At 44.0% G+C, this 23,310-nt stretch overlaps 1 protein-coding gene across 1 annotated transcript in view; it reads left to right on the top strand.

Moving 5' to 3' along the window:
- Positions 1–23,310, top strand: part of ART1 (ADP-ribosyltransferase 1) — a 29,233-nt gene that overhangs the window by 3,919 nt on the left and 2,004 nt on the right. Inside the window, exons 2-4 of the mRNA XM_073617697.1 lie at positions 954–1,040; positions 9,494–10,238; positions 12,558–12,596. Coding sequence (XP_073473798.1) covers positions 954–1,040; positions 9,494–10,238; positions 12,558–12,596 — 871 coding nt within the window. The remainder of the gene's footprint in view (positions 1–953; positions 1,041–9,493; positions 10,239–12,557; positions 12,597–23,310) is intronic.

Here is a 23,310-nt window from a genome sequence, read left to right as displayed (position 1 = left end):
ACCCCCGCTTCCCTGCTGGGTCCCTGGCTTGGCAATCACTGATGCTCCTCAAGCGCACACCTGGTGTCCCGCTGGGTCCCTGGCTTGGCACTCACTGATGCTCCTCAAGCTTCACCCCCGCTTCCCTGCTGGGTCCCTGGCTTGGCACTTACAGATACTCCTCAATCATCAACCCTGCTGACCCGCTAAGTCCCTGGCTTGGCAATCACTGATGCCCCTCAAGCGTCACCTCTGGTGTCCCACTTGCTGAAGTTTTCCCACTTTTTCACCGTCCCTGGCTGGTGATAAGACTGCTCTGGTACTGGCTCTAGCTTACTCACAGTGGTCTCCAGTAATAAGGTGGATTGTCCCTTAGTGGCGACAGCTTCTCCTCCACCTCTGACCACAACTGTTTCACCATGCGGCTGAACCATTACTCTCGGTTGGACTCCAATCCTGCAGTCCCAACCCCGTGCTGCTTCTCCTGCTTCTAGATAAGCCCTCAGACAGCCTAGCAGCCAGATGTCCTCAGGATAGGCCTCAGGATTCTGGCCTAGCAGTCCGGGGCAGCATAACACACGTCTACCCAGACAGCTGTCCAGGTGGCACAGAACCCTGATCACCTGACTCAACCCAAAAAAATAGGCAATCCCAGCAGGCCAAGGGACTAAAGAAACCCCAGCCAATTGGCTGAGACACCCCATCCATTCATAACCTGACCTTGCTAGGCTCTTGTCTATCTAATGTCACCAGTATAATGCCACCTAGAGACAGAAGAGAGAAGGTGCAGCAGAACTAGATAGGAATCAGTGGATCTTCTAACAATTAACCAGGGCGACTACCGCCTGGCAAACTAAATTTACTAGCAACCGTGCCTAAATACCAGGGTGCTACAGCGATAACTGGTTACGTATTGTGATTAAATCTGGAGGACTTCTTTAGGCTTTGGTGTCACCTGTGTCCCTATATTCCAGGGTGTAAAGATGGTGGTCGGCTCTTCGGGGTGTCCCACTCACAATGTCATCCTGATGTCTGCAGTCACCTTCATCCTTCTCATACAGGTAAGAACATTGTCTCTGTAGTAATAATGTTCACCCCAAAGCAAACACAGCTCCATGTGTAACCACCGCCATGATACAAAGAGATAAAATTAACATTCTAAATGTATTCAAATGTAAAATGAGGTGTAGTGGAGTTCCCCCTTACCTCCCATGAGCCCCCCCCATGTATTTATACATGGTGATCATATCCCCCCTTATGTATTTATACATGGAGATAATATCCCCCCTTATGTATTTATACATGGAGATCATATCCCCCCCTTATGTATTTATACATGGAGATCATATCCCCCCTTATGTATTTATACATGGAGATCATATCCCCCCCTTATGTATTTATACATGGAGATCATATCCCCCCTTATGTATTTATACATGGAGATCATATCCCCCCTTATGTATTTATACATGGAGATCATATCCCCCCTTATGTATTTATACATGGAGATCATATCCCCCCCCCTTATGTATTTATACATGGAGATCATATCCCCCCTTATGTATTTATACATGGAGATCATATCCCTCCTTATGTATTTATACATGGAGATCATATCCCCCCTTATGTATTTATACATGGAGATCATATCCCCCTTATGTATTTATACATGGAGATCATATCCCCCCCTTATGTATTTATACATGGAGATCATATCCCCCCTTATATATTTATACATGGAGATCATATCCCCCCTTATGTATTTATACATGGAGATCATATCCCCCCTTATGTATTTATACATGGAGATCATATCCCCCCCTTATGTATTTATAAATGGAGATCATATCCCCCCTTAATCTCCTCTTCTCAAGAGGTAATAAATTCAGTTCCTCTAATCTTTCCTCATAGCTGAGCTCCCCCATGCCTCTAATCAGTTTGGTTGCCCTTCTCTGCACTTTCTCCAGTTTCCCGATATCCTTTCTGAGAACTGGAGTCCAAAACTGAACTTCATATTCCAGATGAGATCTTACTAATGATTGGTGGAGATGAGATCTTACTAATGATTGGTGGAGATGAGATCTTACTAATGATTGGTGGAGATGAGATCTTACTAATGATTGGTGGAAATGAGATCTTACTAATGATTGGTGGAGATGAGATCTTACTAATGATTGGTGGAGATGAGATCTTACTAATGATTTTTACAGATGAGATCTTTTTTTTTTTCAATAAATGTTTATTAAAATTTTTCAGATATACATAAAGTCACAGTTATCGGGTATACATTGAAACAGAAGCTGTTAATACAATCAATAAGTCATACAATCAATAAATAAAGCAGAAATGAAAGAACAAGTTCAAAATACGGCAAACTGAGCCTCTTACTAGGTCACTTCTGTATTAGTGATGGAGGTGAATTTCTGACCCAGTAAAGTATTCCTATGGTAAAGCGGGAATACCCTAATTAAGGATCATTAAGCATCTCCGTGTGAGGGAGGGGTTGGTGTGGGGGGAGGGGTTGATGTGGGGGGAGAAGGGGTTGGTGTGGGGGTAGGGGTCCAATCGGGGTAATGTTAGGTACCAATCAAAGCCACCCTTAAACCCATTCACCCCTAAAGGGTTCTAACTGTGAATGGGTGGGGGCCATGTGTAGTAATGTGTTTGGTGTTAAACCTATTCGGTACCCATATGATTGAGAGGCAGCTCCGTAATAATAATATTTTGTTTAGGAGTGGGGGGGGGAGTAAGGAGACCAGAAACCGTTAGGGTGTGTGCTCCTGCCGGAATAGCGAAGGAGTTATGTTGGTATCAGGTTGAGAGGGTGTGGAGATCACCTAAGTATGATCGGTGAGGATCAATTGGGTAAGAGGAAGGGTATGGACGGAGGGAGGGTATGGACGGAGGGAGGGTATGGACGGAGGAAGGGTATGGACGGAGGGAGGGTATGGAAGGAGGAAGGGTATGGACGGAGGGAGGGTATGGACGGAGGAAGGGTATGGACGGAGGAAGGGTATGGACGGAGGGAGGGTATGGACGGAGGGAGGGTATGGACGGAGGGAGGGTATGGACGGAGGAAGGGTATGGATGGAGGAAGGGTACGGACGGAGGGAGGGTATGGACGGAGGGAGGGTATGGACGGAGGGAGGGTATGGACGGAGGGAGGGTATGGACGGAGGGAGGGTATGGACGGAGGAAGGGTACGGACGGAGGGAGGGTATGGACGGAGGGAGGGTATGGACGGAGGAAGGGTACGGACGGAGGGAGGGTATGGACGGAGGGAGGGTATGGACGGAGGAAGGGTATGGACGGAGGAAGGGTATGGATGGAGGAAGGGTACGGACGGAGGGAGGGTATGGACGGAGGGAGGGTATGGACGGAGGAAGGGTATGGACGGAGGGAGGGTATGGACGGAGGAAGGGTATGGACGGAGGAAGGGTATGGACGGAGGGAGGGTATGGACGGAGGGAGGGTATGGACGGAGGAAGGGTATGGACGGAGGGAGGGTATGGACGGAGGGAGGGTATGGACGGAGGGAGGGTATGGACGGAGGGAGGGTATGGACGGAGGAAGGGTACGGACGGAGGGAGGGTATGGACGGAGGGAGGGTATGGACGGAGGAAGGGTATGGACGGAGGAAGGGTGTGGACGGAGGAAGGGTATGGACGGAGGAAGGGTATGGACGGAGGGAGGGTATGGACGGAGGGAGGGTATGGACGGAGGAAGGGTATGGACGGAGGGAGGGTATGGACGGAGGAAGGGTATGGACGGAGGGAGGGTATGGACGGAGAGAGGGTATGGATGGAGGAAGGGTGTGGATGGAGGAAGGGTATGGACGGAGGGAGGGTATGGACGGAGAGAGGGTATGGATGGAGGAAGGGTGTGGATGGAGGAAGGGTATGGACGGAGGAAGGGTATGGACGGAGGGAGGGCACAATCAGCCAGACACTATGACGTTTCTGTGACAGATCAGTATCGATCATGGCGGAGAGGTTGGGTCACCGGGCGGAATGATCTGCGTCGAGGAAACTCTAAAGTGTAACCAGCAAGCCCATGTTGTATTAGATTTTGTGGGATTGTCTTTTGCTTGGTAAATGAGTTTTTCCATCTCGGCCGTTCTATCGACTCTTTTGAACCATTCAGCCACTGTGGGTGGTGTGGAACTCCTCCAGTGAACCGGGACACAGAGGTTGGCTGCATTGATAAGGTGTAGGGTAAGGGATTTTTTGTAGGAGGAGAGGGGCATGGAGGTGTGATGGAGCATGTATTGGGCCGGAGTGAAGTCTGGGGCGTAAGAGGTAATTTGGGTGATAAGGCGGTGAATTTCCGTCCAGTACGGTATGATAAGAGGACATTCCCACCAGATATGAATGAGGGTGCCAAGCGCCGCATTGCAACGCCAGCATGTCGGGGGGACCGAGGGGTGCATTTTGTGGATCTTGTCAGGTGTCCTATACCAGTTGGTGAATATTTTGTATCTGTTTTCCTGGGTGGATACATTAATGGAGCCCTTATGAATATGGTTGTGTATACGTTCCCATTCAGTGGAGGTTAAGTCTATAGACAGTTCTGATTCCCAACGACGGATAAGTTTATCATCTTTAATTTTGCAAATTGAAAATAAGAATGTGTAAACAGTAGAGATCACATGACGTTGGGGTTCTGAACTCTCACATAGCAATTCGAAGGGTGTACGCTCTCGGTACCACAGTGAGATGGATTTGGCGTCAGTAAAAAAGTGTCTTAATTGTAGGTACTTGTAAAAGGGGATGTTGTATTCCGTGAGTTTGGCTGCCATGGCTTGGTGGGGGAGGAGTTCACCATTTTGGAAGAAGTGGTGTGCCCTGATGGGGGCTGTGCATGATTCCCTGTGCAGATCTCTTAAGGCAAGGCCTGGCAGGATGTCAGGATTACGTACCAAAGGGGTCATAGGGCCTGGGTGCGGGTACAGATGAGATCTTACTAATGATTTGTACAGATGAGGTCTTACTAATGATTGGGGGAGATGAGGTCTTACTAATGATTTGTACAGATGAGATCTTACTAATGATTGGTGGAGATGAGATCTTACTAATGATTGGTGGAGATGAGATATTACTAATGATTGGTGGAGATGAGGTCTTACTAATGATTGGTGGAGATGATGTCTTACTAATGATTGGGGTCCGGTATGGATTTTGAGGGGACCCCCATGCCATTTTTTTAATTTTGGCATGGGGTTCCCCTTAATATCCATACCGGACCTGAAGGGTCTGGTATGGATTTTGAGGGGGATCCCACGCCATTTTTAATTAAACTTTTGGTGCGGGGTTCCCTTTAATATCCATATTAGACCTGAAGGGCCTGGTATGGAATTTGGGGGGACCCCCACGCATTAAAAAAAAAAATTTGTTCGGGGTTCCCCTGTGGGGAATTCCCATGCCGTTTTTATCAATGAACTTTTATGTGTATTGTCGGACCGGCAATTCATTAATAGCCGCGAGTAGTTTTAAATGAATTTTTTTCCTTTAGAAATGTAATTTTGCTCTCGGACTGTTCTAAACACGGGAAACATGCGCCCCTTTACAGGCATACTATAGACACCCCCCAGGTACGAAATTTAAAGGAATATTTTACTTTTATTATTTCACTTTAAGCATTATTAAAATCACTGCTCCCGAAAAAACGGCTGTTTTTAAAACTTTTTTTTGCATTGATCCATGTCCCCTGGGGCAGGACCCGGGTCCCCAAACACTTTTTATGACAATAACTTGCATATAAGCCTTTAAAATTAGCACTTTTGATTTTTCATGTTCGTGTCCCATAGACTTTAATGATGTTCGCGTGTTCTCTTCCAAACCGAACGGGGGGTGTTCGGCTCATCCCTAGTGCTGATAATCAGCACAGCCCCCATCGAAAGGTGCCAGTCAGTGCCCAACACCTGCCAGCCTGTCCCCATAATAAAATGCCTGTCAGTGCCCACAACAGTGCCAATCAGTGCCCACAACAGTGCCAATCAGTGCCACTCTGTAATGCCCATCAGTAGCTCCTCATCAGTGCTGCCAATCCAGTGCCGCCATCAGTGCCCATCAGTACCGCCTATCAGTGCCCATTCATTTTTTTTTTCAATTGACGGTCTTTTTTCGTTTACAGTGCAAAAATTAAAAACCGCAGAGGTGATTAAATACCATCTTAAGAAAGCTCTATTTGTGGGAAGAAAATGATAAAAATTTAGTTTGGGTACAGTATTGTATGACCGTGTAATTGTCATTCAAAGTGCGACAGCGCTGAAAGCTGAAAACTGTCCTGGGTAGGAAGGGGGGAAAGTGCCGGTTTGGAAGTGGTTAAATACATCTTAATAAAATTTCCACAACAGTTTTGATCTGGGTTGGGAGTGACTCAGAGTAGAGCTGACAGGCAGCCTCACCAAGACCTCCTACTTCTTTCCAGAAGGTTCTGGTGTTTTCTGGAAAGAGTGGTGGAGAAGGGAGGTGGAGCTGCTTGGGGTGTTCTGAGAAGCCCTGACCAATCCCCAATCTGGATTGGCAGGGGGTAGGCCTCCTTAAATACCCAGGGCCAGCCCAGCTGGGGGGGAGTTGTTTGGGAGGAAGCTGGAGACGGAGTGCTAGGCTGTCGTGGCCTTCGAGGGAGCTCCCCAGTCTGAGGGGGGTGACCATGGGCCTGGGGCTCGAGTGCAGACAGGACCCTTTTCATGACACACAGAGGTGTCCTGGAGAGGTGACATGGGAGCAAGAGAGGACATCAGGAGAGCACTGCCAGGCAAAGTCCCCAGGAGAGGAACAACAGGTCACAGCCAAGTGGGCTGGTGAGTGACAAACAGTCAGGAGATGACTGGGGAGGCACGCCTGAGAAGACTGGGAGATTGCAGTCTGGGATGGGTGCAGAGCCAGTGAAGTGGACTGTGGTGGCACGGGCAGTAGAGAAAGGCAACTGCAGCCAGGAGAGTTGGCAGGGCCTGAAGAGGTGATACTGGGAGCAGTAACCACATGGACAGCTAGCACTGGGACTTTCTACATTTTTACATAGTTACATAGTTAGTCAGGTTGAAAAAAAAAAGTCCATCCAGTTCAACCTTAAAAACAATAATTAATGTAGCACTAACTCTCGGTGGAGCTGCTGGTTTAAGCGGGCTGTTACCTTTACTCTCGATACCTCTGTTTCACCAGCACCGGGTCTAGGGTTCCGTTGAGTTTACCTCTGGATGAGCACCAACACTTGAGTACGTTTTCAATGCTTTATTGAAATAAGTAACGAAGGAAGTAGCAGGAAAGAGGCATGAGGAAAACTGCAGGGAAGCTCAAATACCTTTCTTTAGGTTTCTTTAGAACATCCTTTAAAGTTGAATACTGTAATTGAATGCGATCCCCTTTTTTGGGACACGATCTTTGCCCGCCTGGATAGGCCTCTCTCAGTTGCCTAGCAACCAGTACGTAGCACGAACAAAAGTCTCTGCCACAGACTTGCTTGAAATAAACCCGTACGATCCTCTGCCACAGGATGTATTGGTTCACGATGAATGTCAGACACAGTACTTGGACCTCTAAGCCAACCCGGCAGTACCATGTAATAAGACTACTTCAGGATACGTCCTCCAACCGAGTCACCAGGCCGCTCTCCAGACCAGCACTCTGCATGATCCTTCCATGACGGGTCCTCCCCTGGGATCTCCTCGGTTGTCCAGCTTCTTCACTCTGGATAGACAGCTCAGGACCATTCCTCTGCTGCTGTGGTAGGCCCCAGACAGGCTTCTGGGCCCATCCACGCGCCACAGCAACGCAGGCCTCCGGAACGGAGGATAACGAGGTGGTACTCTTAACGCATACCTGTCGGCCAGGAGGGCCAGCAGGTGGAATGAAAAGACCCCTAAAACATGGCGTCTGTCCCATAAATACCCTCTCCCAGAATGCAACTCGGAGGACCATCTCCACCGAGTTATCTCCGGGACAGAGGAGCATCCATACGCTTTGACACGTTGCTTTTCCAACACCAGCCCATGGCGACAATGACACCCACCGGCACAATGTGGAACCACACGCAACGTCAGCCAAGCTGGAACAGAGGCAAATCTAACGTCCTATAACGAGCAATTCACTAAATTTACCTATCAGATGGTAGATCACTAAATCTACCAGCGCTATATAAATAAAATAAAAAATATCGTACAATCCAATATACCCAATTTTATACCCTCAGTTGATGCAGAGGAAGGAAAAAAACCCCAGCAGAGCATGCTCCAATGTGCTACAGGAGGGGAAAAAATTCCTTCCTGATCCCCCAAGAGGCAATCGGATTTTCCCTGGATCAACTTTACCTATAAATGTTAGTACCCAGTTTTTGCTACACTAAAGGGACCCGCGGTCCCTGCCTGCAAAGGGCTTTAGGCCTGAGTGAGCCAGTGTCAGGCTTACAAATCGGTGTTACCTGGTCCGGAAAGTGCAAGCAAGTGATGTGCTGGAGGTGTTGAGGAGAGATAGTCTGCAAGCAAGTGAAATGCTGGAGTGATGTGCTGGAGTTGTAAATACCGGAGGTGTATATAGTTGTCCCATGTATTTTTCTGCAATCAGTTGGGAATCTCATGAATATCCCATCCCCATCCAAGTTTATTCCTCTCAATAAAAATACAAAAACAAAGTTCAAGGACTGGTTTTCTGGCTGAGGGTGAATGAGAACTGTATGCCTGGCTGGGCAGGGTGACAGATGGACCACAACATTCAGCAGCCCCTAAGGGGGTACCGCTACACTTATGGTCTACCAGAACCCCCAGATCCTTCTCCACCATGGACTCCCCCAGATCCTTCTCCACCATTGACTCCCCCAGTTGTACCCCCCCTAGTATGTATGAGGCATATTCTTAGCCACAAGTGCAGAACTTTACATTTATCAATATTAAACCCCAACCCCCTAAACAGTGCATTGAGGTCAGCTTTTAAGTTGGAGACATCCTGTAAGGATACAATACCATTGTTGTGTTCTTGGGTATAATAGGGAAAGGTTTAGATTGCTGTCTGGAGACCATTTTGTGTAGCAATAACCCTTTCCTATTTCATCCAAAACGAATATAGTTGTCTGGAGGCTCATTTCAGGAATTTGTCCCGTCCCTCCTAAATTTAAAGACCTGTATCTGGAGTTGCCTTTTGCAGATTTTAGGTTCCCTGTGTAGTTTCCAGCCAGAGTGAAAATAATAGAGTTTCTGATGTCTGAATGATGCTGAGAGTTGAGGGAGACTCCAAAGCTTTCATGAGTTCTCTTACTGTAAAGGATCGGTATTGGTACCAATGTGAGGCCGGTACATTCCATGCTAGCCCAGGGCCAGGCATTTGTTAATGTCGTTTTTGGTAATATCTTTGTTCCTTGCATTACCCAGTATAATAATTCTATTAATGTACCTGGAAACTGAAAGCTTGAATCTGATTATTTCTAATGTCAGATATTTTAACAAAAAAGGACAATTGCATCATAATGTTATGTAGCAAGGACCTTATATTAATTGGACATATGTCTACATTTTGGTCAGGTGGATGGAAGACAAACCTTTAAACGAGATGTTTTTTCAACTAAAGAATCCTCTCTTGACATGGCACATTCTTCATATGATGATCAGTATAAAGGGTGTGGAGATATCATGGAGGCTGAAGTTCCTCAGCTCTTCCAGGCTGAGTATTCCACAAATAAGGAGTTTGCTGATGCCTGGGACACGGCAACATTTAAATGGGACAAGGAGAAGAAGAGACAAACATTTTTACCTAAGGGATTTAAGGATGAATATGCCATTGCTTTGCTAGCATACACCATTAACGGACCTCTTCACAAGATCTTCAATGAAGCTGTGAGAGAGGCTGGAAGGTCTAAGGAATATTACTTGAGGAACTTTAATTTTAAGGTCCTCCACTATTACCTGACCAAAGCTCTTCAAGTGTTGGATGTGGTGGAGACTCCTGCTTGCCATAAGGTCTTCAGAGGGATAAGAGGATTGCGAATTAAGGCAGAGAGCCAGAGTCCCATCCGGTTTGGGCAGTTCACTTCGTCCTCCATGAATGACCAGAATGCTCTTCAGTTTGGAGAGGACACCTTCTTTAGCATCTACACATGCTATGGAGTCAGCATCAAGAACTTCTCTTTCTTTCCGGGTGAGGATGAAGTACTTATACCACCCTATGAGAAATTTAAAGTGTCCAATTTCTCCAAGGAGGGAAACAGGAACTTTATCACTTTGAAGTCTCTGGAGAAGTCAAGCGTTTACAACTGCGAGCTGGCAAAAGGTAACCCCATTATTTCCATCCTTCAAAATGTTAAGTAGTTGGCATGCATAGTAGAGGTTTGTTACACCACATTAAATCATATCTATATTTTATTTGAAGTACATTTAAAGTCTGGTGCCTTTTTGTCTCTTTATGGACCTCTACTTTTACATGATTTGTGCTTGGAAATGCCTTAAGATATCTTTTTTTCCACAAGGAAAATACTTCTTGATCTAACACTGCAGTGCTATGTGATTGCAGAGCTGAGTACCAGCCACACCCTCAGTACAAGTGTCCTTTCACAGACTTGCATTATGGAGAAGGAGATCTTGTCTGTTTCATTACAGAGTGCAGTTGGTCAAAGTCTAGAGCCTATGGACTGCACAATCATATTTAGCCAACCCGCAAAGCAGCTGTAATAGGAAATGGGAAGAATGACTAAATAGAGGTTATCACATTATCTACTGTATGTGACTAATTATGTATTTCTGTGACTTCAAAAGTTGTAAAGAAAGAGGGGTGTTCTTGAGTCAAATGGGATTTTAGTGTTTTGTGGTAATAGATTGTTCAAAGCCTATTGTAGTCTTGTGTGCCTCCATACATTTTGTCTGGTATCAAGTCAGCAGTGGTAGGTTAGAGTGTGAAATACAGTAGATGTGACCAACTCATCTGTCAGTCCTGAAATTTGCAAAAATAAAGCCCAAGGGCTAACGAAATATAAATGTAGGATATAAGATACAGCTGCTAGCACCCCCAAGTCAAATACAAACTCAAATATCGTATATACTCAAATATAAGTCAAGTTTTTTAGCACATTTTTTTGTACTGAAAGTGCCCCCCTCGACTTATACTCAAGCACTTTTCTGCAGCAAAAAATTTCATTTTCCGAATCGAATTTGGGGCCCCGTATCTCAGGGCCACTTGGTGCTAGGAACCCCACATTTGGTGTGCAAACCCAGTGCAACTGGTACCACAACATATCCAAAGCTGGGGTTCCTAGCACCAAGTAGCCCCGAGATACGGGGCCCAAAACCCGGTTCATAAAATGTCATTCTCTGCTGCAGAAAAGTGCTTGACATTTTCTGAACCGATTTTTGGGGCCCTGTATCTCGGGGCCACTTGGTGCTAGAAACCCCAGCTTTGGATATTTTATGGTGCTAGTCCACTGGGTTTGCACACCAAATTTGGGGTTCCTAGCACTAAGTGGCCCCGAGATACGGGCCCCAAAGTTGGTCAACTGTGTCCATCTGCAGCAATGTCATTTCGGGACCCCACAATTTTGGCTGCAGCTAGGGGGCATCTAGGAACCCTTAACTACTGAGTTTGAAGTTTGGCTGACCTATGGCTGCAAAATGGGCACAGTGAGGCATGCAAATGGGCATTGTTGACCCTCTTTTCCACTTACAGTAGCTGTGCATTTCTCACCCTCGTCTTTTACTCGGGTCAATAAGTTTTTCCCATTTTTTTGTGGTAAATTAGGGCCTCGATTTATACTCGGATTGACTTATACTCGAGTATATACGGTAGATATAAAATGCTAAATAAGTGCAGCGCTAAATGAAGTTAAAATTACATGAGTGAAAAAAGGCTTAAAAGGAAAACTAATGAAGAGTCCCAAATGCACAGTCCATATGAACAAAAGAAACCAAAATCCATGCTTCGTATAGATGAAAAAGCTGTAGGTGAGGGGAAAGTGATAATCCTTCACATTAGATAGATCCTGCTCCACACCAGGTGAGAGTAAGTAATCCTGCTTACCAGCTTCCCATGACCACTATGCAGTGGTCTCACCGAGCACTGGGAAATAGGTCTCCCCAGGAACCTTAATACTGGCCGGGATCCCAGCTTTACAGATGGAGCTCGGAAATGTAAAACAAAAAAATGCTCCCGTAGTGCAGTACTTCAAAATTTCAAATTAAAAAGGCTGTAAGTGCAATTTTTTTACACCATTACATTTTCTAGAGGTCGAAAATTTGTAGACAGTTGTCAGGTGTCCTCATTGGAAGAGTTCCACCCATCTCTTGTTCCAATGAGAGCAAAAATGTTGGATTTTCCATCACTTTCTATCACTTGACAATGGTCCTCCAGACAAATAGAGAGGGTAAGTCTGTCCAGTGGGGTCACAATCAGCAATAGAAACCCCACAGTGAGTCTAACCCTATCCCATTTCATTAAAAAAAGGTGTTGGCTTTAGATATTCACTTGTAAACCACCCAGGAACCGTAAGAAAGTCCTTTGTTTTATCAAATTAAATAAGTATTCTTATTTGGAAGAAGATCTGTTGTACTATAAGATATTTTTGGTCCACATTGTACTAGTGTGTCATTGTGTGTTTTTCAGAGAAAAAGTGTAAATCAAGACGGTGTCCCTTCAATTCAGGTAAGAAACCCAACCAGAGAAAACTCTATCACCAGACCATACCAGTACCACTGACCATGATATACATCCCTTCTAAGACCAGAATGTTCCATCTGATAACATATACTCAGAGGTATGGGATGGACATCTATCATTATTTTAACACATTTACCAACAAAAAGACACAAAATATGACCTAGGTGGAGAGGAGGACTTCCAATCTAAGATGTGAGGAAACATTTGTAATGAAAGGTAAGGGAGAGGTCTGGAGGTGGTCAAATGGGGAAGGAATAGTCAATGTGGGGAAAGGGAAGGATAGGACATTATGAAAAACTGTATAAAATTGTGAATTTTGAAAGAAATGGAACAGGGATGAAGATTCCAGAGGATGGGATAGTCTTATGCCGCGTACACACGGTCGGACTTTTCGTCTACAAAAGTCCGACAGCCTGTCCGACATACTTCCGACGTACCTTCGGCGGACTTGCGGCAGACTTTCTTACGAACGGACTTGCCTACACACGACCACACAAAAGTACGACAGCCTAGTACGCGGTGACGTACACCAAGTCCGACGAGACTATAAAACGGAAGTTCAATAGCCCGTACGACACCCTTTGGGCTCCTTCTGCTAATCTCGTGTTTATCTCGTGTTAGTAGAAGTTTGGTGAGAGACGATTCGCGCTTGTGAGACTCGTATTTTTCAGTTCGTTTTAACTGTTGTTCAGTCTGTGCTTGTGAGGTTTGTATCTGCTTTTCAGTGCGTTTGGTCAGTTGGCATTGAGAAATCTTTGTTTTATTGGCCGTTCGTTCCTGATTTTCAGGTCGCTCTTCACAGGCCTTGCTGTTCTTCAGTGCGTTCTGTTTAGTGCGTTCTGACCAGCCGACCGTTTTGAAACCATGTTACCTGTACGTACTCGTCGTAGAGCTCATGCATTGTATGTGCTTGGTGCTGTAGTTTATTCTTCAGCCCAAGACCAGTCCATGAACAGGGCGAGGAGGAGTTCATGGACCAAGAATTGGTTGCTTCAGCGTGACCAGTTCTGTCACATGCCTTTGCTCCGTGAGATCCGTGAGAATAATCCTGAGGATTTCAGGAACTTTCTCCGGATGACGGACCCCGTTTTTGACCGTTTGTTGGCTTTGCTGACCCCCTATATCAGCAGGCAGGATACCTGCATGAGGCAAGCCATCACTCCGGAGCAGAGGCTGGTCGCTACCTTGCGGTATTTGGCCACAGGGAGAAGCCTGCAGGACCTTAAGTTCTCGACAGGCATCTCCCCCCAGGCTCTGGGGATCATTATCCCAGAGACCTGTTCTGCCATCATACAGGTCCTGCAGAAGGACTATATTAAGGTAAGATATTTTTCTTTTATTAGCATCACATGTTCTTTTATGTAATCTTTGATAATGTAATGTATTTCTTGCTTCAAACACTACTTACCATCATTGCAATATAGTGTGAATGTCCCCTTTTTATCCTCACACATGCTGGATTTTTTTCCTGTTATTTTTTGTCATGCATGTATATTTTCCTTCAATAACCTCCCCAGCATGAAGTGATGGGAACATATCCACCTAGTCTACTCATTTTGAATGTATTTTGTTTGAGTGTATTTAGTGTGCTGCTAATTAGCAATTATCTAGATTTCACAACCCCCCCCCCCCACCTAAACTCACTCCAAATAGTGTGCTGCTAATTAGCAATTATCTAGATTTCCCAACCCCCCCCCCCCCCCCACCCCCACCTAAACTCACTCCAAATAGTGTGCTGCTAATTAGCAATTATCTAGATTTCCCAACCCCCCCCCCACCCCCACCTAAACTCACTCCAAATAGTGTGCTGCTAATTAGCAATTATCTAGATTTCACAACCCCCCCCCACCCCCACCTAAACTCACTCCAAATAGTGTGCTGCTAATTAGCAATTATCTAGATTTCACAACCCCCCCCACCCCCACCTAAACTCACTCCAAATAGTGTGCTGCTAATTAGCAATTATCTAGATTTCCCAACCCCCCCCCACCCCCACCTAAACTCACTCCAAATAGTGTGCTGCTAATTAGCAATTATCTAGATTTCCCAACCCCCCCCCCCACCCCCACCTAAACTCACTCCAAATAGTGTGCTGCTAATTAGCAATTATCTAGATTTCACAACCCCCCCCCACCCCCACCTAAACTCACTCCAAATAGTGTGCTGCTAATTAGCAATTATCTAGATTTCACAAAACCCCCCCCCCCCACCCTCGTAAAAATTTGCTTGAATGTTCTGTGGTGTTGATTTGTCTAAAGCAAATATATGTTGCAGTTTGCAAAATGCATGTGCACTCTACAAGTGCATTTGTTCCAGTGCTTTAGTAAATGAGCAGAAGCTCTGCTGATTTCCATCATCAAATCATATGCAAGCCTCAAAGTGTTTTCATTAATTGCCCTTGCATGTGATTGTGTACTCCTTGCAACATGAATGCCTTTTTACATTACCTCATTTACTGTAAGCTGGTTAGCAACTGCACCTGCAGAGTGCGACAACTGCAGTCTTGTAGCCTTTTTAGTCCCTAAATTCCTGCGTGTCCTAAAAGTAATCTTTTTTAGGGATTTCACAACCCCCTAAAATGTAATCAATGTTCCATCAGAGGGGGTGAGCAATCTGATAAGTGTGCCTTTCCATATTAGTTATTCCAGAAGAATTAAATTATTGAATGTTATACTGATGCTGGGGACTAATGTTTTTAATTGTCTAATTTTCTTGCAATGTTAGCTTACAAATTAATTGATTTTGGTTTTCTTGTTTGATTCCCCAGTTTCCTTCAACGCCACAGGAATGGCAGACTGTGGCATCCCATTTTGCCAGCCGTTGGGACTTTCCCAATTGTGGAGGGGCTATAGATGGGAAACATGTCCACATTGTGCCACCACCCCATTCGGGGTCATACTATTTCAATTATAAAAGGTTCCACAGTATTGTTTTAATGGCGGTGGTGTCGGCACACTATGATTTTTTATATGTGGACGTGGGGAAGAATGGCCGGATGTCGGATGGAGGAGTATTTGCCCAGACGGAGTTCTGCCAGCGTCTCCAGAGTGGTGGCCTGGGATTGCCACCTGATGTGAATAATGTGGAAGGACTCCCCTTTGTCTTCATTGCCGATGAAGCCTTCGCTCTCAGCAAGCACCTCATGAGGCCATTCCCCCAAAGAACCCTCACCCCGGAGAGGAGGGTTTTTAATTTCCGGCTGGCCAGAGCTAGAAGAGTGGTTGAGAATGCGTTTGGAATTCTGGCCAGCCGGTTCCACCTGTTTCAAACAGCCATTAATTTGGCGGAATACAAACTTAATTTTATAATTTTATCGTGCTGCATTCTGCACAACTTTTTAAACAAACATTCTCAGAATTATATAGGCACAGTTGGGCCTGAGGCCGGACTTATTATAGATGCCAACCTTACGGGCCTGGATACTGTCCGTACTGGCTTGGCCCCCCAAAGTGCCCGTCAAGTTAGACAGCAATATGTTAATTATTTTATGGGTAGGGGGGCCATTGCAATGGGCCAGGATATATAATTTTTTACAATAAAAAAAATATTGAGGAAATCTTGCATTATATTTATTGCTTGCCTTTCTTTTGGGCTGTCTCCTAGGTTATGGTCGAGCAGTTGTAGTGCCAACTGTATTTTCATTTTAAATGTCTAAATAAGCTCCATTGCCACTGTAAACAACTTTTTGACAATTATAACCAAACTGATACTGAGCATTGAAATAACAAACCACACATTTATTTAATTCCTATAAGGAGATGTTTTTATTAATGGTTGCTATGCATTCAGTTCTGCATTTAGTATAAAATGTTCATAGACAAAAATATAATGATATTTTAATAATGTAGAAAAATATAATTATATTTAAATATTTCTACCTAATCCACAAAAAAATATATTTGTCTTTTTGATTTTCGCAAACAAGCTTTTTTTTTTTTTTTTTTTTGTTTTTTTGGTTTTTTAAAATCAAGTTTTTAACTTGTTTTGTTTTTTTGAAAATCAAGTTTTTTGTTTTTTTTTGGTTTTTTGAAAATCAAGTTTTTGATTTTTTTTGGTTTTTGGAAAATCAAGTTTTTTATTTTTTTTGGTTTTTTGAAAATCAAGTTTTTTATTTTTTTTGGTTTTTTGAAAATCAAGTTTTGTTTTGTTTGGGTTTTTTAAAATCAAGTTTTTTTTTTTTTTTTGGTTTTTTAAAATCAATTTTTTTTTGTTTTTTTTTAAATCAAGTTTTGTTTTTTTTTTTGGTTTTTTAAAATCAATTTTTGTTTTTTTTTTGTTTTTTTTAAAATCAAGTTTTGTTTTTTTTTTTGGTTTTTTTAAATCAATTTTTATTTTTTTTTTTGGGTTTTTGAGAAAATCAAGTTTTATTTTTTTGTGGATTTTTTATGTATTTTAGAGAAACAGCCCTCCTTTTTTAAATTAGGTTAAACAGCCATTTCTGTTCAGCCAAAAAAATAAAGAGAAGGCCCAGAATGGGGTCATTAAAACAGGAAATGAAGGACATGATTGATGTTTTGGGGTTTCAAAAAGGGCATTTAGATTCGACCCAAAACATCAATCATGTCCTTCATTTCCTGCTGCATACGATCCAGCCGATTCCGCATTTCATCCATGTCCTTATTCCAGGCCATTATTTGACCAATTAGCCGTTGGGCACTTTCTGAAGTGAAATAGTCACTTCTTGTACCTAAAATGGAATGAAACCAAAAAATGTCTTTAGAAATATGCACACATACATAGTTTACCTTACCATAATAAAGCTGTTGTCTCAGACACTGACCTGGTGGGGTGCCCATGTAGCATAATTCCTCCACATCATCGGGGGTGGCGCTGTTGCTTGAATGAAGCACAACCAGATCCCCTAAAATAGAGTAGAAAAATTACATTAAACAAAAGGCAGCCATGCATAGATTACCGTAAGCTGGTGTGTCAGACACTCACCTGGTGGGGTGCCCATGTCGCCCACCTCTCCTTCCTCCACATCCTCAGTGGGACTTGGGCTGATTTCCCAATCATGTTTGGCTTGGGGTGGACTGTCTTCTTTTTGGCTGAGTGATTTTTCCCCTATGTGAAACAAAAAATTATTAATCTACTTAGCACACAGATATTTTAGTACATAGTAATTTTCCAACATTTGTAGTGAAGTGGTTTGTGTAGAGTTCCTATTTTACCTCAATATTTAAAATTATAAAGACATATCGGATAGATAGATATCTAGATATCAATATCTCAAAATATAGTTAATAATCTTTTGATCTCTCTCTCTCTCTCTCTCTCTATATCTGGAACAAAATCTATAAATATCTAACTAAATGTAAAGAAAAAAAAAAAAGATAACTTAAAATATTCAAAAAGAATGTTTTACATTTCTATATCTATCTATCTACCTATCTCTATATTTCTCTCTCTCTATATATTTCTCTCTCTCTCTCTCTCTCTCTCTCTCTCTCTATATCTATATATATATCTATATATATCTATATATATCTATATCTATATATATATATATAGATCTATATATATATATCTATATCTATATATATATAGATATAGATATATATATATCTATATCTATATATATCTATATATAGATATATATAGATATAGATATATATATATATCTTTATATATATATAGATAGATCTATCTATAGATATGTAACGAGGTTTATTAAAAGATCGTTTAAAACGATGAACAAAAAATCGTATAGGAAGGAAAAGCACATGGAGCAGTATACAAGGTAATAAACACAAGAGAAAAACACGACAAGTACTTACTTTTTTTAAGAACTTTCCGGATACGTCGGTATTGATCCGGCTCCCTGAGTTTCAGGTCAGACCATCTTTTTCTCAGTTGATCTCTGGAGCGCTGGACCCCAAAAGATGCCTGCAAAGTGTCCACGACCTTCGCCATTATTTTGGCCTTGCGCAAATTTGGCCGTGCGTACGGCCCATAATTGCCATCATAGTCGTCTTTGTGAAGAATGGCCACCATCTCCACCATCTCTTTAAAACTCATATTAGAGGCCTTAAATCTAGGCCTCACAGATTTTGTTGACGTTCCAGCCTCCGGGCTGTCTCCACTACCTGAGGTCGTCAACATATCAGGTGTCTCCGCCATTATTTACTCCACTACGTGCCGTAACAAAAAATGGGCGGAGAACATGAGTTAAAATCGAACGTCAGGGGCGGGCGACGCAGGCGGAGTTTCACACATGCGTAGTGTATAAAGAGGGGCCTTGCGCACGTGTCGTACGTACGTTCTGTGCGTCGAATTAGGGGGCGGAGAACATGAGTTAATTTCGAACGTCAAGGGCGGGCGATGCAGGCGGAGTTTCACACATGCGTAGTGTGTAAAGAGGGCCCTTGCGCACGTGTCGTACGTACGTTCTGTGCGTAGGTGATAGTGGACCAGGACGTTACAAAACGAAGGTAATTTTAGATATATTTTTTTTGGGTTTTATGGTCATGACTTTGTAGCAAGCGGCCTATATGGCTTGATAGATTGATGAGGCCTACATAGGGAGAAGATGATGAGGGGTTAGCAGAAACCTATAATAAAAGTGTTTTTTGTCTTGTGACTTCATCTTTTCCAGATATAATGAATCCCCTATTTAAGGATCCAGAGTTCCTTACAGCTTTTATTTCGAAATATCGAGAGATGAGGAATTTGTGGGAGGTGAAACACCCTCAGTATTATGCAAAGCATGTGAGGAAGTCAACGCTGGAGAGACTTCTGTCCTTTGTCCAGGCGACCATCCCGGAAGCAACAATGGAGACATTGCTCAAGAAAATTGGGGTCTTGAGGAACATGTATAAGAGGGAGCATAAGAAGATCCAGGAATCAAGGAGATCAGGAGCATCAGCAGATGATGTTTATGTACCCAGGCTGTGGTACTATAATCAACTCCGTTTTCTGGATGACCAGAATGAAGCCAGGCCATCACTTTCAACCCTTCCCTCCACCCTTCCCTCCACCCTTCCCTCCACCCCAGCAGAGGCTGATGAGGAGCAAGCTGGGTCTTCCATCCTGGATGAACCAGATATGACCATCTGGAGTCAGGTAAATTATTTTAACAAATATTTACTGTACTAATATTAATGATGTTAACTGGATGTTATAATTGTCTAAAATAATTTTTCACTCAAAATTGTGTATACATATCAATTGACAGTAGTGGCTAAATATGTTTGGCACCTGCTTGAAATAATTAGGGTGTCTGATTAGACTCTTTTATTAAAGAGATGTATTCACATTGAATTTGCTATTCATGAGAAGCAAACTGTGTGTCATTGATGAACCCAAAAAAATATACTCAAACTATTGTCCTTTTTTTATACACAGGATGAGTCCATCCAGGAGGAATGTGGGGAAAGTGGCAGGCAGGAGGAGACCGGGCCCATGGACAGCCTGGAGGAGGCCGGATTCACCATCATCCTGGAGGAGGCTGGGCCCAGTGTCAGGCAGGAGGTGGCTGCTCCCAGTGAGGTGGCTGCTCCCAGTGAGGTGGCTGGGCCAAGTGAGGTGGCTGGGCCCAGTAGGAGCATGACCGAATCCCAAGTGCCTCCCCTCCACCTTCCCAAAAAAAGGGCCAGGAAGGGGATGGTCACACAGGACGCATCCCTGCGCCTCATGCAAGAGGCCACCCGTTTTTTAAGGAGCCCCCCCGAAGCGGAAGAATCCTATGGCTGCTACTTAGCCAGCAGGCTTCTTCAGATGAATAGGGAGCAGCGCCTCATTTGTGAGCGCCTATTTGGGGAAACAATCCATAAGGGGCTGCAGGGCACGCTAACACAAAACACCCAACTACATGAGGCAGCCCCCCCTCATCATCCTCCTCCTCCTCCTCCTCCTCCTCCTCCTGCCACAACTGAAACACCAGAGCCACAGCCTCGAAAGAAGGCTACAGGGAAGGCTGCAGAGCAGCGTGGAGGAAAGGCTGCAGGGAAGAGAAGAAAGTGATGACCTGGGTTCAGTCTGGTCTGACAGAAGACGCAGGCTGTTGTAGGACCACAGTCTGGGGACATCTAGATCATCTGCTGGTGCTGTTGATCTCTGGGATTCTTGGACCAGATTGTGCTCCCTCTTATATGGACTCCGCAAGATCCCAATTTTCTTGTACACCGACTTTTTCCAGCGTTGACTTCCTCTTTATTTTATTTTGACCATGAATAAATGGATCTTTTTTGAGTTTAGCAAAAGACTTTATGTGTTTTCTTTTAAATCATTGATTTTACACACAATGTTAAATTAACAAGGGACAACAATCTCATTGAGTTTGGAAAAAACACACCAAAAATACATTACTAATGTTAATAATGTTCAAGTGGTAAGTCTTGAAAATAAAAAAATTTACATAACCAAAAACGGTGCTTTGGGTTAACTTTATCTAAAAACTAAAAAATAATCACCATAAAAAAAAAAAGAATAATGGGTTCTTTGTGGTAACTTTACAAACCTAAAAAAAAAAAAAAAAAGTTTAAAAAGTATGATTAGTATGGAAACATTGTTTTTAAAATGCATACTATATCATTCATGAGATCAAAGAGAAAAAGAATCCAGAAATCAGTTTGGGAGAACTCTGATTATGAACAGCAAAACACCTTCGTTCTTTATAGAGCCTTCGTAAAGAAGAAATAAAATGCGCTGCTTTCAACGATCACAGATTTTGCAGCGTGATGAATGTGCTACCTACAATACGAACACTAGTTTTACTAGACCGAGTGCTTCCGTTTAGTTTTTGCTTATGAGCATGCGTCGTTTTTTTGTCCGTCGGACTAGCATACAGACGAGCGGACTTCGGGGTCCGTCGTAGTTACAACGTAAAGATTTGATGCATGTTTCAAATCTAAAGTCCGTCGGATTTGAGGCTAAAAAAGTACGTTGAAAGTCCGGAGAAGCCCACACACGATCGGATTACCAGCCAGCTTTAGTCCGTCAGCGTCCGTTGGACTTTTGTAGACGAAAAGTCCGACCGTGTGTACGCGGCATTAGAGAAGTCTTGGAGTTATCAGTGGAGGAGTTAAGAGCAGTGGACATAGAAGAGGGTCGTGAGTTTACATAGTTACATAGTAGGTGAGGTTGAAAAAAGACACAAGTCCATCAAGTCCAACCTATGTGTGTGATTATGTGTCAGTATTACATTACATATCCCTGTATATTGTAGTCATTCAGGTGATTATCTAATAGTTTCTTGAAGCTATCAATGCTCCCCGCTGAGACCACCGCCTGTGGAAGGGAATTCCACATCCTTGCCGCTCTTACAGTAAAGAACCCACAGTAAACCCACAAACCACTACCCGCAGGAACCTTCGCAACTTCAAACCTTCCCTTCTTCACTCTGCTACTGATGGCCTTTATGACAAAATCGCACCCCTGTCCTGACCAGACCTAACCACTTCCATCTACAACACCACGTTGTCATCCTCCCTAGACGTACTTGCTCCTCTTTCTACACACAGAACCAGGCCCCATCTGCCACAACCCTGGCAAACAGACGACACCAGAAGTCTCAAGAGACGCAGCCATGCTCTTGAGCGAGCATGGCGTAAATCTAAATCCCTGCAAGACTTTACCCTCTACAAATCTGTCCTTCTCAAATACAACTCCTGCCTCCACACTGCTAAACAAACCTATTACAACACTCTCATCAAAACCCTCTCATCCAAACCTCGTCAACTCTTTTCTACCCTTAATTCCTTACTTCACCCCCCACTGCCCCCTCTCACCAACTTGCTTACCGCTCAACATATTGCCAACCACTTCAATAGCAAAATCAACACAATTCGCAAGGAGATATCCAGCATTAAAATTCCTCCCCTACCCAACATATCAGGTCCAACACCACACTCAATACTCTCCTCCTTTTGCCCAGTTACCACAGAAGAAGTTGATAAACTCCTCTCCATGGCCCACCTCACTACATGTCCCCTGGACCCTGTCCCCTCTCAATTACTGCGACCACCTTCCCGCTCTATCCTCAACTCCCTAACCCACATCTTCAACCTCTCCCTCTCCTCCGGCACCTTTCCTTCCCCGCTCAAACATGCACTGGTTACCCCCATACTCAAAAAACCCTCACTAGACCCCACCTGTTTGAATAACTTAAGACCTATCTCCCTTCTCCCGTTTGCCTCCAAGCTCATCGAACGCCTTGTTCATGACCAAATGAGTCGCTACCTCACGGACAACAACCTTCTCGACCCCCTACAGTCTGGCTTCCGCCTACAACATTCGACTGAAACTGCCCTACTAAAAATCACCAATGACCTAATAACTGCCAAAACCAATGGCCACTACTCCATACTCATACTTTTAGACCTCTCTGCTGCCTTTGACACAGTTGACCACCTGCTGCTCCTCAGCAAATTACACTCCCTTGGCCTCCGTGATTCTGCATTATCCTGGTTCTCCTCCTACCTATCTCAGCGCACTTTCAGCGTCACTTACAACTCCATCTCCTCCGCTCCCCTTCCTCTTTCTGTTGGGGTACCCCAAGGCTCTGTCCTTGGGCCTCTCCTTTTCTCACTCTATACCTCTTCCCTGGGCCAGTTGATCACCTCCCATGGCTTCCAATACCATCTCTATGCCGATGACACACAGATCTATCTCTCCACTCCCCAACTCACCCCCACTATCTCCTCACGGATCTCAAACTTGCTGAATGACATATCGGTATGGATGTCACATCACTTCCTCA

The sequence above is a fragment of the Aquarana catesbeiana genome, linkage group LG02, assembly GCF_042186555.1.
Source record: "Aquarana catesbeiana isolate 2022-GZ linkage group LG02, ASM4218655v1, whole genome shotgun sequence".
NCBI classification, from domain to species: Eukaryota; Metazoa; Chordata; class Amphibia; order Anura; family Ranidae; genus Aquarana; species Aquarana catesbeiana.
This window is presented reverse-complemented; position numbering and strand designations above follow the sequence as displayed.